At 54.9% G+C, this 21,382-nt stretch overlaps 1 protein-coding gene and 1 pseudogene across 5 annotated transcripts in view; both read left to right on the forward strand.

The window, feature by feature from the left end:
* DIDO1 (death inducer-obliterator 1) overlaps positions 1-17,525 on the forward strand; it is a 53,870-nt gene extending 36,345 nt beyond the window's left edge. For all 4 annotated transcript variants that reach the window (XM_082360693.1, XM_082360694.1, XM_082360692.1 and 1 more), the window contains 5 exons: positions 108-636; positions 1,075-1,228; positions 1,942-2,031; positions 2,840-3,035; positions 13,025-17,525. In XM_082360693.1, the coding sequence (XP_082216819.1) occupies positions 108-636; positions 1,075-1,228; positions 1,942-2,031; positions 2,840-3,035; positions 13,025-16,047 (3,992 nt within the window). In that variant the 3' untranslated portion in view covers positions 16,048-17,525. The remainder of the gene's footprint in view (positions 1-107; positions 637-1,074; positions 1,229-1,941; positions 2,032-2,839; positions 3,036-13,024) is intronic.
* On the forward strand, positions 8,390-13,018 carry LOC309613640 (zinc finger protein 665 pseudogene; annotated as a pseudogene). Its single transcript has one exon. The product of its transcript is annotated as a zinc finger protein 665 pseudogene (transcript).
* Positions 17,526-21,382: the final 3,857 nt, after the last annotated feature.

Below are 21,382 nucleotides of genomic sequence, written 5' to 3' on the forward strand. Positions count from 1 at the left end.
CTTTATAGTGTTGTTGTTTTAAAGCAGTGATCGTGTGTCTACCCGTGGGCAGGCTGTGCTCTCGAACGTGTGGGATTTCTCACGAAGGCCTTCCTTCTGTTCTCCAGGTCAGGTTCCATCGTCGGAAGGTGAGCCAGCTCCACAAAAACAGAAGTGGTCAACTTCTGCCAGGAAGGAGGACTCAAAGCCCAAGCATGACAAGCCTGTCTCTGAGCCCGCTCTCAGCTCAGCCGATGATGCGGCACCAGAAACTCTGCCCGAAAACGCCTCGGAGCCAGACCTGGAAAGCGCTGCTCGTGCCCATTTGGAGGGAAAGTCCCTCCCGGTGCCTCCAGAGGACGGCCGCCCCGAGCCCTCCGCCCTGGAAGGCGCCCCCTGCCCGGCCCCCGGTGGCGGCGGAGTGCTCACCACAGTCACGGTGTCCGGCCGAGACCCCAGGACTGCACCAGGCGGGCCGAGCACGGGCACGGCTCCCTCGGCAGCCCGCGCAGACAGCGCCCACCCAGCGGAGCCCCGACAGGACGTCCCGAAGCCTGTGCCGACCTCCGTGACAGTGCCCAAGTCCATCCTGGCCAAGCCGTCCACGTCGCCCGAGCCCAGATACCTCCTGTCGGTCCCGCCGTCGCCAAGCATCAGGTGCGGCCCCCATGTATGGTCAGAGCAGCCGAGCTGCGGCCTTTCTTTCAGAGGAACAGAAGGAGTAGTAATGAGTGATTCAGTCGTTTGGCTCGGAAATCCACCCAGAAATACAACTCTCCTCAATTTTCTATTTTAAAAAGGCGTTTTTTTAAAGCTTCAGTTTTAGGATGACTAATTATCACCTTAGAAATATAGTTCTTGAAAACTGGAATTTGAATTTACAGCCATCCAGTTTGTTGCCTATATAGTTCATATTTGTTTGACCAGAATGTGTTTATATCATCATGATTAAGGTAATTAATTTGAAAAAGTAAGCTACCAAAACTTGCAGGAATTCACTTTGCTTTTATAAACATGTTAAATAAATAAATAAATATTGGGGATTCTTTGGGCAGAGAGAAAGATTCACGTATTTTCTGTGGTTTTGTTTTACAGCATCTCAGAGTCCCGGTCCCCTCCAGAAGGAGATACCACCCTCTTTTTGTCTCGACTCAGCACCATTTGGAAAGGATTTATTAACATGCAGAGTGTAGCGAAGTTTGTCACTAAGGCGTATCCTGTCTCTGGATGTTTTGATTATCTCAGTGAGGTTAGAACCAGGAGGGAGAGAAGTGTGTGTGCGTGTGCGCGCGTGCGTGTTTTCCACAGGCACTCTCCTCCCGCGCGGGAGTCAGGCGTGTGACCACCTTCCTGCTGAGTGGACACACAAGCACCTCTGAAGGCAAAATAGGGGTTGCTGGGCCGAGTCAGCAGGTTACGCGGCTCAGACAGGGGCAAAAATTCACATGAGAAATCAGACCCTCCATCTTTTCTGAAAAAGCTGAAGCTTGTCTTCCTTCTCCCTCTGTTCCGCTAGAGCTTGTGCAAAACCTGGGTGTGCGTGTGCCCACTGCAGGTGTGGCCAGACACGCGTGACCTGCCTTGGTGTGGAGGGGCACACACGACAGCTCTTCTATTTTTCAAAGTTAACAAAACAGCACTAGCATTTCAGACTTAACAAGGAGTGCTCAGTCACTTCTGAGACATACCTGGATCTTTACTGTATGTGTATGTTCATAAAAGACAACAGTCAAACATTTTGCTAAGTGTCATTCTGTTTAGCAGAAGCGTATCCTCCTGCCACCCTTGGGTTTGGTCACGCATAATCCCGGATGTTAGTCAACTAAGCAGCATTTGACACAGTTACTGCCGCCTTGTTTGGGATAGTTGCAGTTTTCTTAGTTGTGAATCTCGGGTAGTTTGGGGTCTCTCTGTGACCGCCATGGTTCCACCGGCCATTTAATCAGAGTCTGTTTCACTTAGGACCTGCCCGACACGATTCACATCGGCGGAAGGATTGCCCCAAAGACAGTCTGGGATTACGTCGGCAAACTCAGATCTTCAGTGTCTAAGGTACCTGCCCACAGTCTGACCTGTGCACCCAAGGAAGAAGGGGTTTGTTTACACACGACTCGCTCTTTGACTTCTCATCTTGAGCGTTAATACTTGAAATGTCTCTAGTTCGTGAGATATTTGCAGGTGAACGTTTAAGTTGATAGCTGGCTAACCTGTGAAGGGGTGTCTGAGTAGCACGACGGTGGAAGCTTTGTGAAAGCGCATGTGCGGTTCAGAGTTAGAAATACAGATGCTCTGTCCCTTCTTGTCTGAGCTGATGGAGTAGAGGTGGGGGGAGGCGGCCGGGCTGGAGTCTGTGAACCCCTGAGATGCGGACGCAGCTGTGTGTCTGCGTGTGCAGTGCTCTTTGGGGGAGGGGCTCTGGTTTTCACTGGGGTCACAGAAGGGTTACGACCCTGGTCTAGTTCAGCCCTCCCGTTTCGGAGCTGCGGGCAGCTCATCACACGCTTGGTGGTCACTTAGCTCTGTGTCAGACGCTGCCCCAGGCTGGCCCTGCACACACACTACCCCATCAGTACGAGAGCCCCAGGAGGTGGGCTCTTTGTTGAGGACAGTGGGGCTAAGTAGTTTTGAAGCAGTTCCTCCAAAACCAAGGTCAAACCCAGCAGTCTTGAGACTCGGGCCTGTGTCCCCTTCACCAGCTCCTTGTCCTGATGTGCTGGGCAGCAGGGTTGTGACAGTCAGAATCGGAGCTGGTCGCTTCTCTCCTCGCTTCCCCCCTGCTTTTGGGGCTTAGGTGCAGGATGAAGCGGCTGCCTTCCGGAGTGGCCACAGGTCAATGCTCCCCGCCCTCTGTTTGCTGCAGGAGCTGTGTCTGATCCGCTTCCACCCCGCGACGGAGGAGGAGGAGGTGGCCTACATCTCTCTGTACTCCTACTTCAGCAGCCGCGGCCGCTTCGGCGTCGTGGCAAACAACAGCAGGCGCGTCAAGGACCTCTACCTGATCCCGCTGAGCGCTGCGGACCCCGTCCCCTCCAAACTCCTGCCCTTCGAGGGGCCAGGTAGGCCCCAGCCTTCCGCCCACATGTCCCCCTCACGCCCTGCGGAGTCCCTCACGGCGAGCTGCGTGCCTCACCCAGACCCGGCCTTTGGCAGCGGAACTTGGGAGCAGGGGTGAAGCAGCGTCGAGCTGTGGGGCCTCCCGGATAGTGGAGGGTGGCACCGGAGGTCCCCTGAGGAAGGTGTGAATTGTCTTAGGAAAGTCCTGTGCAGAGGGACTAAGCCGTCCGGAGCCCGCCCGCCTCGTGGGAGCAGGGTGTTGGCCGCAGGGGCTGGGCAGTGCCGGGAGGGCAGGGCCGGGGCCTGGCCTGCGGGCTTGCCTCCTTGCAGGCGTCCGGCCGAGCCTCGTCGCCTGTCCTCGCTACAGGCATTCGTTTTGAGGAGAAACGAGAGATAGCGTTGAGACGGGAACTAGTTCTAGAAATAGTCACTTTGAAATCTGCTGCTCGAACTCTTATTTTTGGCAGACCACTTTCTGTTCACTCATTCCTTAGAAAGTGCTGCTTCTAAAGAATTACTTACAGGCTGACCGGAAAGAAAGTTCAGGCTTGTCAAGGGAGCTAAGGGTGATTCCAAGGGGGACGTGGTCTCTGGGGACCCAACTTCTCTTAACCCCGAGAAGTTGACGGGACTTAAGTCTCGCAGAAAGATGCCTAAATGGGAGTGTCTCCTTGGCCGTGGCGCCCCCAAAGACGGCTAAGCCTAAAAGATGCTGAGTGTAAGCCGCGGTCAGCGCTCTTGAAGCGCTTGCTTCTACGGGCGGCGCCTCCGTGTCCGTGGCCAGCGCCCCTGCCGCAGCCAGGCACTTACGCGGCTCTGCGGCTGGGCCCAGCGTCCTGGCCGGTCCCCGTGACCGCAGGGCTCGCGTTCCCTGCCGCAACACGTGGAACCGTCTCAGTGCCAAACACGTTAGAAGCCAAGCGCTCCGGGGGGCTGTCCCACTCCTCGCGCTAAAGCGGTGCCGCCTGACGGGCAGCAGGGAGGGCCGTGGCGGAGGTGCTTGGCGGGCAGCTCCTGGGGCGCCGGCCGGCTCCCTGGACGCCGTGTTCCTGATGCAGCAGTGACGGTGGTGAAGTCGACTTCCCGATACCGTGAGGAGCCTCCGGTCAGTCACAGGGGCGGAAGCCTGTGTGGGGCCTAGTGTGAGCGTAGATCCTGTGACACGCACACTCTGCGCGTCTGTAGCAGCGGGACCTGGGAGGTGACGAAGCCCTGTTTCACCCGTGTTGGAGCCCCTCTCGGCTCCACCTGCAGAGCCCACGGTGGGATCTTGCCTGACTCCGTCCGGGTGCACCTTGTCACACGAGCAGGGGGCTGCCGGGTTCGGGGCCATGGACAGACCCTGAGGGGGCAGAGGTGGACGAGGTCAGGTGTGGTGAGGAGGCAGGGGCGCGGGGGCCACCGAGGAGACCCCCAGTTGGAGCCGCGGCGGGAGCTGGTGCAGTGCTGGGTTGGGGCCCGGCTGGCAGAGGGAGGGGGCCGCGCTGGGTGTTCCGGGGTGACACGGGGACAAGGAAGGCGGGGCAGGGCGCTCACCTCATCTGCGAAGTGACCACACTTGATGACCAGCGGAGTGGACGTCACTCCTCCGCCTGCATTCCCAAGGCTGTCACTTCCTGAAGGGGACGCTCCAAAGCCTGCAGGTTTCATCCACGGTAGAGAACGAATGTTTCAGTAAAATAAAGTAGTGAGAAGGGTTTTGGAAACGTAATTGTATGGGTAATTTTACCATAAACTTTGAAAGACTTTTTTTGTTAATCGAAGGGCTTCTAAATCTCAGCTTGTTTAATTCAGTATATATGTTTTTAATTCTTCTGATACCTTTGTTTGATATTAACGTCTGTGTGTGTTCTGTACACTTGCGCATCAGCCAAACTCCCTTGGCCCCAGGCCACGTTACCTACCTGAGCTGCTTCGCACGTTTGTATCATGACTCGGCGCTCCCTGGGTACAGACGTCCGTGTGTCCCAGGCTCGTGGCGTGTGCATCACGTGCGTGTTGTGTGTGTGCGTGAGTGTTTGGAAGGTGGGCCGGGCGCGTTCCTCCTGTCTCTGCACGGCGTCCTGTGACGGCACAGGTCCAGTCTGAGGGCCGCCGTGTCCCTCGATGGAGCAGCCAGCGGGCTTGAGCTGCCCGGCAGCGCTGCCCCGCAACCTGATGGGAGCGCCCTTGACCCCCGCGTCAGCCCCGCAGTGGGGAGCGCCCGCACTGCCCAGGGTTGTCGCTGCCTGAGGTCGCAGGGCCAGTAAGCGTGGAGTCAGGGTCCGCCCCGGCCGCATCTCCACCCCAAGGCCTCGGTGGGGCACAGGCCTCCCACTTCGGGCAGCCCGCCAGCGGGCGGGCCCCTGGGAGGAGGAGGGCAGGTCTGTGGGGGTGGAGAGTGCCTGACGCGGCACGTCAGTCTCTGGACTTGGGAGCCCCGTAGATTTTGACAGCGTGGCTCACACTGGAGAAACAGGTGAGGACACGAGGTGTTGAACCCGTGTGCGGAGCCGTGGAGGCCGCGCGGCCTGCTCGCGGTCAGCGTCCTCTCCGCCCCGCGCTTGGCTGGCGGACACGGGGCGCTCCGCGCAGACCCCTCAGCGCAGTCCCTGCACGGCAGCAGAGCCCATCCGAGCCGAGCCCGGCCTGCCTCCAGGGCGTTTCGTCCTCCCGCGCTCCCTCGACCTGTCCCAGAGGTGCCAGGCCGTCACCACGTCACACAGCCTGGAGGACGGCCGGGAGGCCTGCGTCCCTCTGACCCAGCGGACAGTCCTTCCACTGTGGACGCGGCTCAGCTCAGTCCCACGCACACTGTCGGGGCTCCACCCCTGGGGACTCGGGTCTCAGCTGGTCCGCGCGTCTAGGGGCTTTATTCACGGAAGGAAGACCAGTCAGATGGGACGCTGGGCCTAGGCCAGGGCGCCCGGCCCTCCCGAGGGGCCGGGGGGGCGCCTGTCGAGGGCCCTCGGGCGTCTAAGGTGTGGACCACCCCGAGCAGAGGACAGGGACCGGCCTTCCGCGGCATTGCAGGGAGAGGGCCATTCTCTGAGCAGGCCGGCTCCATCCGTGGCGTCTGCCGTCTGTCCTCACTCGTAGCTGCTCCCTAAGTTAGCAGACCGTTTCTGCGACTTGCCATACTGTCAGGTAAGCGCGTCTTCAGTTTCTGCGTGTCTGCTTGCGTAGCTGTGTACAGATGCTGTGATCACAGGCAAAATCGTGCTGAATGGAAAGTGCTTCTCTCTCCTTTGAAATCAATAAAAATATTTCATGGAAACTGGTCATTGTTTGTCTGAATTTGAACCGTTTGGTAGCTCTTGGTGCCCATCCAGGTGCACTGTGACGAAGGACTGTCTCCACCTTGCTTTGCCTCAGCCGACGCCAGTGTGCTTCTGGCTGTGCAGGCGGCGGTGCTGCGCTGGGGGCGCCTGGACGCGGGCGGGCAGACGGATGGACGACGCTCTCCTCGCTGGGACGCGGAGCCCTGGCTTTGCACAGGTCTTAGGGACCCAAGAGTGGGAGCGGGCGAAGTCTGCATGGGAGCCGAGTGCGGCGGGCGGGCAGCTGCTTGTCCCTGTATTTGCTGGGTCTCTGCCCAAGTCCTCGTTGAGGACGGTTGCTGCGAACTCCAGCACAGTTTCTGTTCCCGCAGGTGTGGATGTTTTGTCTTGTCGGACTCAGACCATGAGAAGGTGTTCACTTTAAATACTGAATAGTGGAGCATGCCAGGTAGATTTAGGGGTAAAAGCCTCATTTGATAGTTGGGCAGCTTTCAGCTGGTTTATTAATTAAAACTAAACCTCGTCCCCCGCTGTGCCACGTCCAAGGTGCGTGGGGGCTGCTTCCGCCCGGCCCTGTTGCTGACACACCTGGACACAGATCCTGGTTTGGGTCTTGGCTCAGGAAATCCACACACACCTTTTCAGCTGTCCCTCGTCCCTGGGTTTGTCCACTTCTCTCTCTGTACGGGTGGTCTGGGGCTGACCCTTTCGCCGTGAAGACTCGGGGACCTACACGCAGCTAAGAAGGCTTGTTTCACCCACACGGGACATCGTGGACACGCTTGCTCCCGCGACGTGGAGGGGGTCGGGCAGGGGTGCCGACACCCCGGTGCTCAGTGTCATGAGTACCTCTTGTCCGGAAATGGTAGTTCAGCGGCCCCCCACCTAGTTCTCATCTGCTTGATGAGTCATAAGCCTCACCACTACCCTCAAAGGGAGGTCGGTAAGTAAGCACCCCGCTTGTAACCATGGGACAGAGGCCCTGTGCGGAGCCGGGGAGGCGCCCCGGGCCCCCAGTGGGAGCCCTGTCTCTGCACGCAGGCAGCGTGCTCACTGCTGCTGCGCCTTCTCGGGACGCCCTCTCCTCTCCAGGGGTCACACTCAACAGTGGGCGCGCCCGCAGGGGCCCCAGGCGGAAAATGGGGCCTTCGGGGGACAGCCACCCCTGCCACCGCCCCAGTGGTAGTAGCCCTTTGACTGTGTCCAGCGTGCCCTTGCCAGGCGCCTGTCGTGAGGGTGCGGAGCGGGGTGGAGCCAGACGTGCCCTCACCTCCCTAACGGTCACTGCCGAGGCCCCGGTAGCACAGTGAATCATATTCTTCCACGAGTAAGTCATCTCCACGGTGCTAGTTAACATGTCAAGTCTCCATGCAGCCATAAGGTGTACAGGGGAAGCAGATGAGATTTGACTGCTTCAGAAAGAGCCCAATTTAAATGTGAAATCCTGGGGAAGATGAGTGGGGAAATTCGAAACTAACACTCCTCCAACTCTGGAGCTTTATTAGATCACTTACGGGTGCGTGTAGATGAAGTAGTTGAGAGCTGAAAGCATTTAAAAATACTAGCTGCTTAGTTAGATGCTGGTCTCCAGGGAGTTTCCTGTTTTGGAAACAAATGTAAATGTTAAGTAATTTAATCATAACCTCACCTGTGATGCCTGTGACCACAAAGGGTAGAGTCTAGAGAATTTTGCCAAGTCTGGGATATATCATTTTTGTTAGGAAGCATATAAAGCTGTTGCAAGTTGTAGGGCTGGCACACCTCCCGAGGACAGGACCCCATCTCCCTGGTTTTAACGCAGTGACTTACCCTCCACACACGGCGTCTTTGACCTGAAATGCGATCCCTGCCGCAAGCCCTGGTGCTGGCGCCTTAGAAGTTTAGCCCTTCAGAGGTAACATAGCCCATCTGCATTGAGGACGATGAGGACAGTCGTGGGCCCTGGGCTGCTGAGAGGGCGCCGCTGACCAGGGCTCCCCAGCCCTCCCCACCCCCGCCCACATGGCTGAGCACATTTCTCCTCTGCTGCGCCTGCTGACAGAGCTGCCCAAGGCTCCAGCTTGTGGCCGGCGTGGGGACCTGCTCTGCCAGTCGGTCCAGAAGGGGCCACGAGAGCCAGTTGAGCTATTGACTGTGCCCCAAACTGGATATTAGTGAGCTGTAAATTGTTCAGTAAGTGGCAGTTGTAGTGAGTGAGAGATTTACCATTTTAAGTTAAAATAATTCGTTTTGATCAGAAAGCGAACTTGATAGAGTATCTTTCACATCTGAGCAGAACCGTCTGGATGCCATGCTCAGTGCAGCGGGCCTGGCCTTCCTGTCTCCACGCCCTCCTTTGCCCAGCTCCTCCTTCCCCTGAGTCACCGCTGTCATCAGAAGGGCAGGCAGAGGACGTTCTGGAAGCCATTCCTCTTATCACGAGTGGGTGTCTTCATGGGCACCTCAGCCCTTGAATGTCAACCTGTGAAACGAGGCGCTGAGTACAGTGGGGAGGGGGGCCAGCAGTACCTCGCCGATCCACGCAGATGCTGGGCCAGCCCGGCTCACGCTGGCGTGCCTGGTCTTCCTCCTCGGGGGTGGGATGGGACGTCCGCCACCCTCGTGCTCGGCATGTCAACCCAGCTCTGTTGGAAATTAGGAAGGGTGACAGTCGCTCAGAACTACACAGTGGGTGTCCAGAGACAACTATTTGATCTGTGATCGACTTAAAATCACAGAAAGAATAGGAAAAACAGTGCTGATTTTCTTTTTTAGTGAGTGAAGACAAAAAATACATAGCATGAATATCTTTTACACAATAGTGATTTATGTGTAAATTGAATTTATCCAATTTGATTAATTTTAAATATGCTGTTGAAACAGAATTTTGGTCCTGTGTTTATCCTTTCTCCCTAACTTACCGATGTGTGACTTGGGCTTTTCTGTTCCGCTCTTGGTATTCCGGGTTTGTTACTAGTGTGAGGGTGGAGGAGCCGCACAGAAACAGTAGACAGGGCACCACAATCCAGAGGGTTTGCACGAAGAATTTTTTAAGCAATAATTATTTTTTAAGAACTGTGCAATGTTCTGAAATTCCCAGCGTGTTTTCCACGTGGTCTGTCCTTTGCTGCCCCTGTCCTGAACACCTCTGGGCTTTAAGCCGCACGTCCTGTGTTGACAGAGACCTGAGCATTCGGTAACTTTTGATAAGTTACTGGCCATTGAATGTCTTTCTAAACCTGCAAGGACATTTGTTTTAGGCGTTTTGGTCAGCATCACTTTTCCCATCAATTGTAATTTTGACACCAGTGACTGATGAACTTATCGAATGGCGTGTGCTATATCAATCAGTATAATTTTGTTAATCATTATAATTGAGTTGTAGAATTGGTCCTTAATTGAACCTTTAATTTTAGTATGAATAGCTTAATTTACATATTGCAGCTCGTAAGTTAAAGTCGAAAGGGGGTGCTGCCTTCCTGATACGTAGCAAGAGGCAAATAAAGGAACACAGCTAAGAGTTTGTTTAGAAAACATCCTGGGTTACCGCGGAGCGAAGGTCGCCCTACGGGATCGTCGACTTCAAAGACTCATATTGCCTGAGGAAGAAACCCTGAAGAGGAAGAAGAAGAAAGAAAGAGGAGTCTGGAATGGCTGTTACTCAGGCACAGTTGACATTCAAGGATGTGGCCATAGAATTCTCTCAGGAGGAGTGGGAATGCCTGGACCCTGGTCAGAGGGCCTTGTACAGGGATGTGATGTTGGAGACCTACAGGAACCTGCTCTCCCTGGATACCTCTCTTAAATGTGTGATCAAGGAATCAGCACCAAAGGAGAACAGTCATACAGGGGAAATGTTGCACACAGTGTTGTTGGAAAGACATGAAAGCCGTGAGACTGAGAACTATGGCTATAGGGAAATCCAGAGACGTACGCGTGACTTTGAGTACCAGTGGAGAAGTGACAAAAGAAATTACAGAGGAGTGCCTGTCACCCATAAAAAACATCTCACTGGTAGAAGAGATGAAGGAAACAAGCCTATTGAAAACAGGCTCGGACTAAGCTTTCAGTCACATCTGGCTGAACTGCAGATATTTCCAACTGAAGGGCAATTTTATGAGTATCATCAAGTTGAGAAGTCTGACAACAGTGGTTCCTCATTTTCAGTACTTCAGAGAATTCTTCCCGAGTGTCCAAACCAACATTTTTAATGAATATGGGAATGATTTCTGGCATTCTTCATTACTCACACAAGACCAGAAAGCATACACTAGGGAAAAACCTTACAAATGTGATGAGTATGACAAAGCAGTTAATCATGGCTCACAACTCACTAACCATCAGGTAATCCACACAGGTGTGAAACCTTACAAATGTAATGTATGCGGCAAAGCCTTTAATCAGAGCTCACATCTCACTAGACATCAAAGAATCCACACGAAAGGGAAACATCACAAGTGTGAGGAATGTGGTAAGGGCTTCAGTTACAGTTCACACCTCGTACGTCATCGCAGAATTCACACCGGAGAGAAACCCTACCAGTGTGGCGGGTGTGACAAAGACTTTAGTGTGTATTCAAGTCTTATTTATCATCAGGTCATCCATACTAGAGAGAAACCGTACAAATGTAATGAGTGCGGCAAAGTCTTTAGTCAGAGTTCAAGCCTTACTAATCATCGCAGGATTCATACTGGAGAGAAACCATACAAATGTAATAAATGTGGCAAGACCTTTAATCAGAGCTCCCACCTCACTCGACATCAGGTCATGCACACTGGAGAGAAACCCTACAAATGTAGTGAGTGTGGGAAGGTCTTCACTCAAAACTCAAGCCTCGTAAGTCATCGGAGAATTCATACTGGGGAGAAGCCGTACAAATGTAACGAGTGCGGCAAAGCATTTGGTGTGTATTCAAGTCTTACTTATCATCAGGTCACCCATACTAGAGAGAAACCTTACAAATGTAATGAGTGTGGCAAGGTCTTCAGTCAGAGTTCAAGCCTTCCTAGTCATCGCCGGATTCATACCGGAGAGAAACCTTACAAATGTAATCAGTGCGGCAAATCCTTTATTCATTGCTCAAACTTCAACAGACATAAAAAAATCCACACTGGAGAGAAACCTTACCAATGCAGTGAGTGTGGCAAGGTCTTCACTCAAAACTCAGGCCTCGTAAGTCATCGGAGAATTCATGCTAGAGAGTAACCTGTCCAATGTAATGAGTGTGGCAAAATAATACAAGTTCAAGCATGGATTGACACTAGAGAGTCCACACTAAAGAGAAATTACATCAGGGTAACATACAGGACAGAGGACTTGTACAGACTTCGCAACTGACTAGACGTCAGAATATACATCTTTGATGAAGCCACAAGAACGTAATGTGTGTATAAAGGCTCTTACCCATAGATCAAAACTACAGAACATCGCAAGATTCCTACTGGAGAGCAGCCTTACACATGTAATGAATGTGGGAAAGCTTTTTATTAAACATTCATGGCTTTGATGTCATGAGAGGATTTATACCTGAGAGAAACCAGGGAAATGCACTGAATGTGGAAAGGCCTTTAAGCAAGTGTCCCCTCAGGATTCACCAAAGAATTCATAATGGAAAGAAACCTTACAAACGTAATGAATATTTAAAATTTCTTCAAGACTTTTCAGAACAGAATCCACATCAGAGCATTCACATGAGGAATAGCTAAGTCTCAAGTTTAGTCTGAAATATTGCATACTGCAGAATAAAATTACAAGTCAAAATATGTTAAAACTTAGATAGATCTATAGATAGATCCTGAGGATGTTATCCTATGGTTTCTTTTCTAAATCTCTTATAGGTTAAAGTAGTATGGTTTTACATTTCACGTTTAAAGCTATGACCAATTTTGAGCTAATATTTGTACAGGTGTGAAGTTTCGGTGGAGATTATTTCATTTTTTTTTCCTAGTATGGAAGATCAGTTGATATGGTGTAATTTTTTCAGATTCTTGCTTCATTCAGTTTTCTTGGTACCTTTGTCAAAACTCAGTTGGAAGTGATTGTGTGGGGCTGTTTCTGGGTTCTCTGTTTTGTTCCATCGTTCTGTATGTCTCCCTCCACAAATATCAGTCTTGATTACTTTTTATCTTATTAGAAGTTTCAAATTGAATGAGTGATTCCAACCAGTTTATTCTTCTTCAGATATTTTAGCTATTCTAGTTCCTTTGCCTTTCCATATAAGTTTTAGAAAAATCTTGTTTGTGCCTACAAAATATCTTGATAGAAAATGCATTAAGCCTGTCTATCAGTTTGCGATCATTTGACGTCATTTCTGTGTTATGCCTTCCAATAAATGGCTGTAGTGTGTCTAAAAAAAAAAAAAAGAAAACATCCTGGTACATACAGGCTTCGTTCCCAGTAGGTGAACGGCCTGGAGTGTGTACGTGCTGGCCTTCCCCGCCGCCTCCAGCACGCCTCTACCCTAGCGTTGTGTATAATTGACAATCTGCGATAATTTTAGCACTGGGCGAATGCGCGTGTGCATTGGGCTCTTGGTTTTGTGGTTTGAGGCCCCGTCAGGCTGGGCAGGTGCGCGGTGCAGCCTGCATCTTTTGCAGCAGGTCTTCAAACGCTTGGTTCTGTTTGGCCACAGAATTTCCTCCTCCTCCCTCTGGAAACCATCCCACCCGCCGCCCTTCACACCCAGAGTTTACCCCTGAAGGACAAAAGCTACAATTCGATTCTAAAATTTGCACAACTGTTTTGTTTTTTAGGTCTCGAGTCACCGCGTCCAAACATAATCCTGGGGTTAGTAATCTGTCAAAAAATAAAGCGTCCTTCAAATGCTGGCGAATTAGACAAGACAGAGGAGAAGCGGCCCCGTCTTCAGGCACAAGAAGAAATGGATCCCGTCCACCCCAGAGTGCCAGCAGCCCTGCTCCCTGAGAAGAAGCCCCCCAAGTACCCGCTGTGCCCAGGGGACGCGACTGTCAGCACCACACCCCCGGGGTCTCCCCCACCCCCACCCCCTCCTCCAGAAGCACCAGGTGCGCCGGCCTCGTCTTCCGTGTTACAGATACTGTCGTCGCTCAAACCAGGAGCCACGAACACTGTCACAGCATCACCCGCGTCAGTGACCGTTGCGGTGGCCGCTTCCTCTGTCACTTCCTCTTCCTCAAAAACAGCTTCGCCCCTAGAACACATCCTGCAGACTCTCTTTGGGAAGAAGAAGGCGTTCGACGCCCCCACCAAAGAGCCTGCCGAGTCGGCCCCAGCCCCCCACCAGGACTCGAGAGCCAAAGCCGGCGGCGGGCTGCCGGCGGCGCCTCTGCTGGACCCAATCGTCCAGCAGTTTGGTCAGTTCTCAAAAGACAAAGCTCTGGAGGAGGAGGAAGACGACCGGCCGTACGACCCCGAGGAAGAGTACGGTCCTGAGAGAGCCTTCGACACTCAGCTCGGAGACCGCGGGAGACGCCAGGACGTGGAGAAGGCCGCGGAGGCAGCCGAGCGCGAGGAGGTGGCCTATGACCCGGAGGACGAGACGATCCTGGAAGAAGCCAAAGTGACCGTCGACGACCTGCCCACCAGAATGTGCGCGGACGCGCACGGCGGGCCTGGCCTGCCGGCCCCCTCCCTGGCTGAGCAGCAGCAGATGATAGAAGAGCTCAACAAGCAGATCGAAGAGCAGAAGCGGCAGGTGGCGGAGCAGGAGGAGGCGCTCAGGCAGCAGAGGGCTGCCGTCGGGGCCTCCATGGCCCACTTCTCCGTGTCGGACGCGCTCATGTCGCCGCCGCCCCAGGCCGTGGGCAAGCCGGCCGCGCCCCCCGCCAACAGCCAGGCCCCGGGCCCGAGCGCCGAGGCGCGGCTGAGCCGGGACCCCCGGCAGGCCCGGCGCTTGGCCGCGGAGAGCAACGAGAGCGAGGCTGCCCCGAGGCCCCCGCCGGCCAGAGAAGCACCCGGAGGGGCCGCTGCCGGCCCAGGGCCACTCCCGGCCCAGGAGGAACCGGAGTCGGCCCCTCCACCGTGGGCTCCGGGTGAAGAGGCCCCACTGCCGGCCAAGCAGGACGGCCCCCTGCGCGAGCCCACGGAAAGCCCGGGGCCTGAGAGCGCGGCCGGCGGGGACGGCGCCGCCAGGCCTGCCCGGAAGGTGCTGCTGCCCACGCCGCCGGGCGCCTCCTTGCAGCCTCTCTTCCCTTCGCAGCACGAGGGCCAGTCCTTCCACCCTCCCGGAGGAAGGGATCCTTTCCCGGGTCCAGTGTACGCCTCTCAGGAAAAGCCTCTGGGCTCTTGCCAGTACGAGGATCCAAGAAATGCTCAGTTTCCCGAAAAAAGTGACTCTCTGGCAGCTGAAACTGAAGGAGACAGAGAGCCACAGCCCAGGCCAGGCGAGGGGGCTGGCACGTTCCCTGCCGCAGCACAGAAAGGGGGGCCTCCGCCCCAGTTCCAAGGCCAGCGGGAGCCTGCACCGCGCGCCTTCGGGATGTCGGGCCTTCACGGCCCCAATTTCACAGGCCCACGGGGGCCAGTCCCTCCGTTCTCGGAAGAGAATTCTAATAACGATGGGCCAAGAGGGGGGCCTCCACCAGCCAGATTCGGGCCCCAAAAGGGGCCCATCCCTTCCTTGTTCTCAGGGCCACACGGGCCACCTCCCTACGGGGACGGGAGGGGCCCGTCCCCCTCCCACCTGGGTGGGCCCAGGGGAGCAGGGCCGCCTCCGTTTGAAGACCGCAAGGACCCCCACGGGGAGAAGAGGGAGTTCCCGGAGGCCCCGTACGGTGAGGCCTCCGGCCCCCCTGGCCAGTGTGAGGGGCCCGAGCAGGCCCCGTTCCTGGGAAACAGGGGTGCCGCGCCTTTCCAGTTCGGGGGCCAGAGGAGGCCTCTGCTGTCTCAGTTTAAAGGACCCCGAGGTGGTCCTCCTCCCTCTCAGTTTGGAGGTCAGAGAGGCCCCCCCACCGGCCACTTTGTGGGCCCGAGGGGGCCGCACCCTGGGCAGTTTGAAGGCCCCAGGGGCCAAGCTCCTGGATTCGTGCCGGGACCCAGGGGGATGCAGCCTCAGCAGTTCGAAGAGCAGAGGGTCCACTCGCCGCCCAGATTCACCGGCCAGAGGGCACCGGCGCCCTTGCCCTTTGGGGGGCCCCGGGGGGCCGCTCCCTTCCCCGAGAAGAACGAGTCGGCGCCTCCACGCTTCCACTTCCAGGGCTCGGCCGCCCCCGGACCCAAGCCGGCGCCCCGGCCGCTGCTGGAGCTGCCCAGCCACCCGCCCGGGCCACCCGCCGCGCCGGCCCCAGGCCCCGAGGCCGAATTCCGCGAGGGCAGGGGCCACGAGTACAGAGGCCCAGGCTTCGAGGGACGACCCCGGGACAAGGCCCCGGAGGAGCCCGAGGCCCCGCTGCCCGACAGCCGCCCGGGCCGGGCCCTCGAGGACCGGCGGCGCGAGCGGGAGCGTGGGAAGCCCTGGGAGCGGGAACGCGGCCGGACCTGGAGCCGCGAGCGTGAGTGGGACCGAGGCCGCGAGTGGGACCGACACCGTGACAAGGATGCTGGCCGCGAGTGGGACCGGGGCCGCGAGCGGAACGCGGGCAGGGACAAGGGGCGCGAGTGGGACCGGGCCCGAGAGCGGAGCCGCAACCGTGACCGCGACCGCAGACGTGATCGGGAGAGGTCCCGCAGCAGGGACCGCGACCGCGACAAGGCCCGCGAGCGGGAGCGCCGCAGGGACCGCAGTCGGAGCCCAGAGCGACCCCGGGACCCCAAGGCCGAGGCCCCGCGGGCCGCCGCCCCCGCCACCCAGACCTAGGGCCGCCGTGAGGCCACGCTCACGTGCTGAGCAGGTGGCCTTGGAAAGAGCTGGGAGCTCACGCACAGGACAGAACCTTCTGGACTTGAGAAATTACTGTAATTTTGTGTATGATGGTTTCTTACAAAATTTCACACCTTTACAATTCTGATGCTTTTTAAATAAAAACAAAAAACTAAGAACTCTTTAACATTTCCATTTAAATGTACTGAAATGGGAAAGTACCTACAAAAGCATATTGCTTTTTCAGATTATAAAGTTATCTTTTCTAATAACTTGACTATTGTAAATTTTAAGGGAGTTTAGTGGACCTCAGAGCCATACCTTTCCTGACATCTCATCTGTGATATCTGTTTCCAGAAGCTAACTTCACAGGGTTCGGGGCAGGCGGCCGCGTGTTTCTGTGCATGGCTGTGTCAGCTGGTCTCTGGAATGTTGAGAAACACCAAACTTACAGGAGCATCTTTCTCTTGTCATGAAGAAATCTGAATTACAAATTTCAACCAGAAACAAACACACATTTCTTGGTTTTGCTCAGTGTGCAGGTATCGTCTTACATGTCCCCCCCCAAACATGATTAAAAGCAACATCTGAATAGAAATTGTGGAATTTTAAATAACAATTTATTTTAAAAGGTTTAAATTTTACCAGCCTAAAGAAAGAGAGAAAATAAAGCAATTAAGTGTACTTTAAAAGGCAGGGCGGGTGGAGGGAGTAGATTTCTTTGATTTGAATAATCAGGAACGTTTTGTTTGTTGAACTTTACCATCTGAGCGGTTCTATGTCCCAGGAAAAGTGCGCTAGCTCCACCTTGTGCTACTTGTCAGGTGACAAATCTCAACGTTTGTCATTGAAATGGAACAATATTTGTGTAAAGCCTGAGATGAAAATAGTGATATCAGCTTAAGAACTACAAACTAGAAAGCTTTTCACTGTGAGACACAGTATACTGCTTCTTGTCATGTATTTTCCAAGTACTTCTGAAGTGCGAAAGAGAGAAAAAACTTGCTAATTTATTTGACTGTACAAATAAACTTTGATAATTTTTTTATATTTTCATAAACTTACTTTTGCAAATACAAAATGAGAGAATTTCATTTGTTCTTTGGAGTCTGTTCCATAGTACATCACTACAGATTTTTCACTTTCTAGCACAACGTTTAAGTTATGAGAACATCGAGAACTTAGCAATTTGGAGTGATTGGTGTTATAGACCCTGTCAGTAGGTTACGTTAAAGTGGCGACGAGTTCCAACATCTAGCGTGATGTGAAGGTTTTTTTACGTGTAAAACAAAAATTTTTCTAATTTAAATACAACAAATGTAAAAAATCAAGTGTGTTTCTTTAGGTTTACTTGATAGAAATTTCTGTAAATTGTATTTTATATTGCAAAGTATTATATCACTGTACATTAAAACATGGAACTTCATAGCTTTGTTACTTGAAGTAGAATAAACACCTACAGAAGGTTTTCTGTCTCGTGTGGCATCGCGTTGGAAAGTCGGGTCTGGACAGGGATGCCTCAGCTCCCGCTTCTTGGCAGTCGGCGTGGTGTGGGCAGCAGTGCCCTTTGGCCTGAAGACCCCTGCCGGATGCACCCCGTTCCCGGGATGGTTCCAGCACAGGTCCCCATGTAGAGCAGGAGGCCCGAGGCCACCAAGGGAAGGACAGAGAAGCGCACGGTCAGGGTATGATAGAGACGTGGGGCTCAGGTGGGGGGGGCAGGCGGTCGACAAAGGTACCGGCAGGGTCGGCAGGCACCCCAAAGTCCCGGCCGCTGACTCGGGCCTTAAAGGAGCACCGGGCTGGTCACGAGTGTGTGGTGAGGCGGAGCTGGTGGCCCAGGCGCCTTGCCGGGTGGAATAAGTGGCAGGGGCTGGACCAGCAGATGCGGTGCCTTCAGGTCAGGGAAGCGGCCACCGCTGGGAGGAGAAGACAAAGGTGTGGGCCTTGCCCTTGAACTTCAGGGCCACCATTGACTGGCCCCAACCTGGTGGCCCTTGTGCCAGCATTTAGCTTCTCAACAAGCTTGTGCACCCATCGCCCACCGTGAGCCGAGACACCCAGAAAACATCCCTCCGGCAGGACAGGCTCTACCCCTGTGGGCTGGAGAGTCAGTAGCTTATCGTCTGGTTTCCTGGCTGAGCGCACGACAAACCAGGGGCGAGTGCCGCAAAGCGGGGGTCCCGTGAGGGGTCGCCGCCATCACTGCCGTCTCGGAAAGGCGTCGGGCTGGGCGAGGCCAGGAGGGTGGCGGCTCGTCTACAGAGAACCCACCGTGCTAGCCTGACCTTGGGGAAGACCGCCCTACGGCGAGGTCCTGCCAAAGAGGAAATCCCGAATCCTGCAGGATAGACGCCGAGCAGGGCGGGGCACGGTGCCCAGCTCCAAAACGCATGAGTCCCTCCGGCCTGCAGGCTGCTGTCCAAGCAGTTTTCCCAAAACGTCGGGGAAAATATGCCCAAGTTTTAAAATCCTCAGTCCCTTGAGTACAGCTGGGACGTCTGCATCCTCCCCAAGCCCTGCTTTATCTGCTCCACAGAATACGCCCGTGGTGTCCGCAGCTCTGTCCTCACCCTGCCAACTAGCCCTGCTCTCCTCCAGGACCAGCCCTGACGGCTCCAACCCGTGATCCCGTTTAGCCAAAGTCACTCACACGCAATCAGGTGCGCCGTGTAGCGCTTGGCTCTCCGGAAACCTGGCATGAGGACTCCCTCCCGCTTGAGGCCTCGAGGGCCGCGGTGCCTGGCAGGGCCCTGTATCCCATCCAGCTCCACAGAGGCAACCGTCGGGGAGGATGAAAGCAGCCTCCAAGGGAGGATCACACCCCAGGGGCCGGACCCTCCCCACCCCCACACCAGCAGGTCCAGGGACAGGGAGACAGCAGGGCAAGGGCACAGCGACGGGGACCAACTGGCTGTGCCCTTGAAGGGGCCTGAGCAAAGGTTGGGGAGGCAGGTGCCCCAGGGTATGAGCCCCAGCCTCCGACCCAGGCCCCTCAGGGCGGGGGTGGGAGCTCCTGGCTTGGGATGGCTCTGACGCCTGCTTCCCATCAGACATTTAGGAAAGGGGAGGCCCTCCAAGACCACCCACACTTTCCACCCAGCTGTCACCACGGGCAGCCATCTGTATCTTTTCCCTTAATCTTTTTTTCCCTCTATTTTTCTTTTACAAAATTGGGATTCTATACATTCTTGTATCTTTTCTTCACTTCTTATAACCTGGGCAATTCCCAAAGGTATCAAGTATTCATCAAAAGCATCGTTTAGGACTTCCCTGGTGGTGCAGTGGTTAAGAATCCGCCTGCCAATGCAGGGAATACGAGTTCGAGCCCTGGTGCGGGAAGATCCCACGTGCTGCGGAGCAACGAAGCCCGTGCGCCACAACTACTGAGCCTGCATGCCACAACTGCTGAAGCCCACGTGCCTAGAGCCTGTGCTCTGCAACAAGAGGAGCCACCGCAATGAGAAGCCCGCGCACCCCAACGAAGAGTAGCCCCCGCTCGCCGCAACCAGAGAAAGCCCGCGCGCAGCAACGAAGACCCAACGCAGCCAAAAATAAAAAAATATAAATACATTTATAAAACAAAAAACAACACCATTTACATTTTTCACATTGTTCAAAAGTTTCTAACTTCTACTTTCCAGAGAATGTGGGCTCCCTGGAGATTTGTGGGGTCCTGTGTGTTCCCAGAATGTGGGAAATGAAAGAGGTGTACCAAGAAAATCAAGATTCTCCCAAATGCCGCCATCTCGAGACAAGTGTTCTTTTTTTTTTTTTTTTTTGAGACAAGTGTTCTTAATGGTGTTCCTGGCCCACTTTTCCTGTACCCATGTTGCTGGTGTTCAGGTGGGGGGGTCACCAAGGAAGCACAGAGACTTTTTCCATCTTTGAGCTTCACACGAGGGTGGGGCAGGCAGCCCTGGCGGCTGGAGCGGCTTGCAACGTCACTGAGGGTCCCCCGTGCTCTGCCATCCTCAGCTCATGACTCTTGTCCTCGTGTTTGCAAGAAGGCTGCTCCTGCAGCCATCACGTCATCACCTCACTGTTATAGGAGGAAGCCAGCAGGAGCGACAGAGCCTCTGTTCCCCTTTTAAATGTCTGCTTTGACCTCATTGGCCAGGTTGGCACGCGGCCACCTCTGGCTGCAAGGCAGCAAATCAGGGTATCAGGGTCTGCCAGAGAAAAAGAAGAGGAATTCAGCCACTGTGGACACCACCCCAGGGTGTCCCTTTATGTAAAGGGTCAGAAAACTGACTGTAGCAAGTGCTGGCGAGGATGCGGGGTGGCGGGGAGGGAAGGTGGCACCGCCCTGGAGAAGAACTGCGGGTTTCCAATCAGTGACTTGTCATCAGTGGGGGCAATGTCACCCCAAGGGGGTGAGAACCCAAATACTTACAGTGATTTATTCACAGTTGCCTAAACCAGGAAACCACCCAGGTGCCCTTCAGTCAACACGGGAGTGGATCGTGGCCCAGCCACGGGGTGGAGGGAAGTGCATCCAGTGAGAGAAGCCCCAGACCAAGGCCACTGGCCGCAGGACCCCCTGAGGGACATGCTGGAGGGGGCAGGTTGCAGACAGGGTGGGGTGGGGGGCCTCTAAGGGGCAGCACGAGGGAGGCATCTGGGGGACAGGGGCGTCCTGTCCGATGGCAGCGCTGCAGGCACGGCTGTTTGCACTTGTGACTTTGACCGTGAGCAACACCCAGACGCACAGGGAGACCGAGTGCTGGGCTGGCAGCTCCCAGGGATAAGCCCCAGCTCCCGCGCGCACACACGCACACGGATACGCACACACGTGCGCACACACTGGCACACACGCACACACATGTCAGGAACGAAAAGAAAGCAGCTCAAGTCTGGAAGGCGAACCAGCCGCGGTCACGCGCCTCTCCCTGGACGATGTGCATCCTTTCATCTGTAGTGGCGCACTCTTGGTCTTCAGAAAAGATCCCCACCCGTGTAATCAAGGAGTAAAGGAGCACTTTCCTTTTGTTTAGAAAACAAGGAGTGGGGAGGGAGGAGGAGGGCAGAGGGAGGGAGACGAGCCGCGTGGAGCAGCCTCGGGTCCCTCTGCCGCTGGTTTTCTCGGCCATGCTATCACCCCCGGTCAGGACGGCCCTGTGCATCCCTGGCTCTGGCGTCCTGCTCCATCGTGCCTTTTTCTAGGCCAGTCCTGGAATCTCTCCACCCTGCTGGGCATTCGGACCCGATTCTCTCCAGCACTGGGTCCACCACTTGCTGCTTTTAATGTGTTGTGATTTTGCAGTTTTAACTGAAGACTCGGCCCTTCCCTGCCTCTGCTGGCCTTTGACTCCTGCTGCCCTGCCCCTCG

Source organism: Balaenoptera borealis, assembly GCF_965194805.1.
Source record: "Balaenoptera borealis genome assembly, chromosome: 16".
Classification (NCBI taxonomy): domain Eukaryota; kingdom Metazoa; phylum Chordata; class Mammalia; order Artiodactyla; family Balaenopteridae; genus Balaenoptera; species Balaenoptera borealis.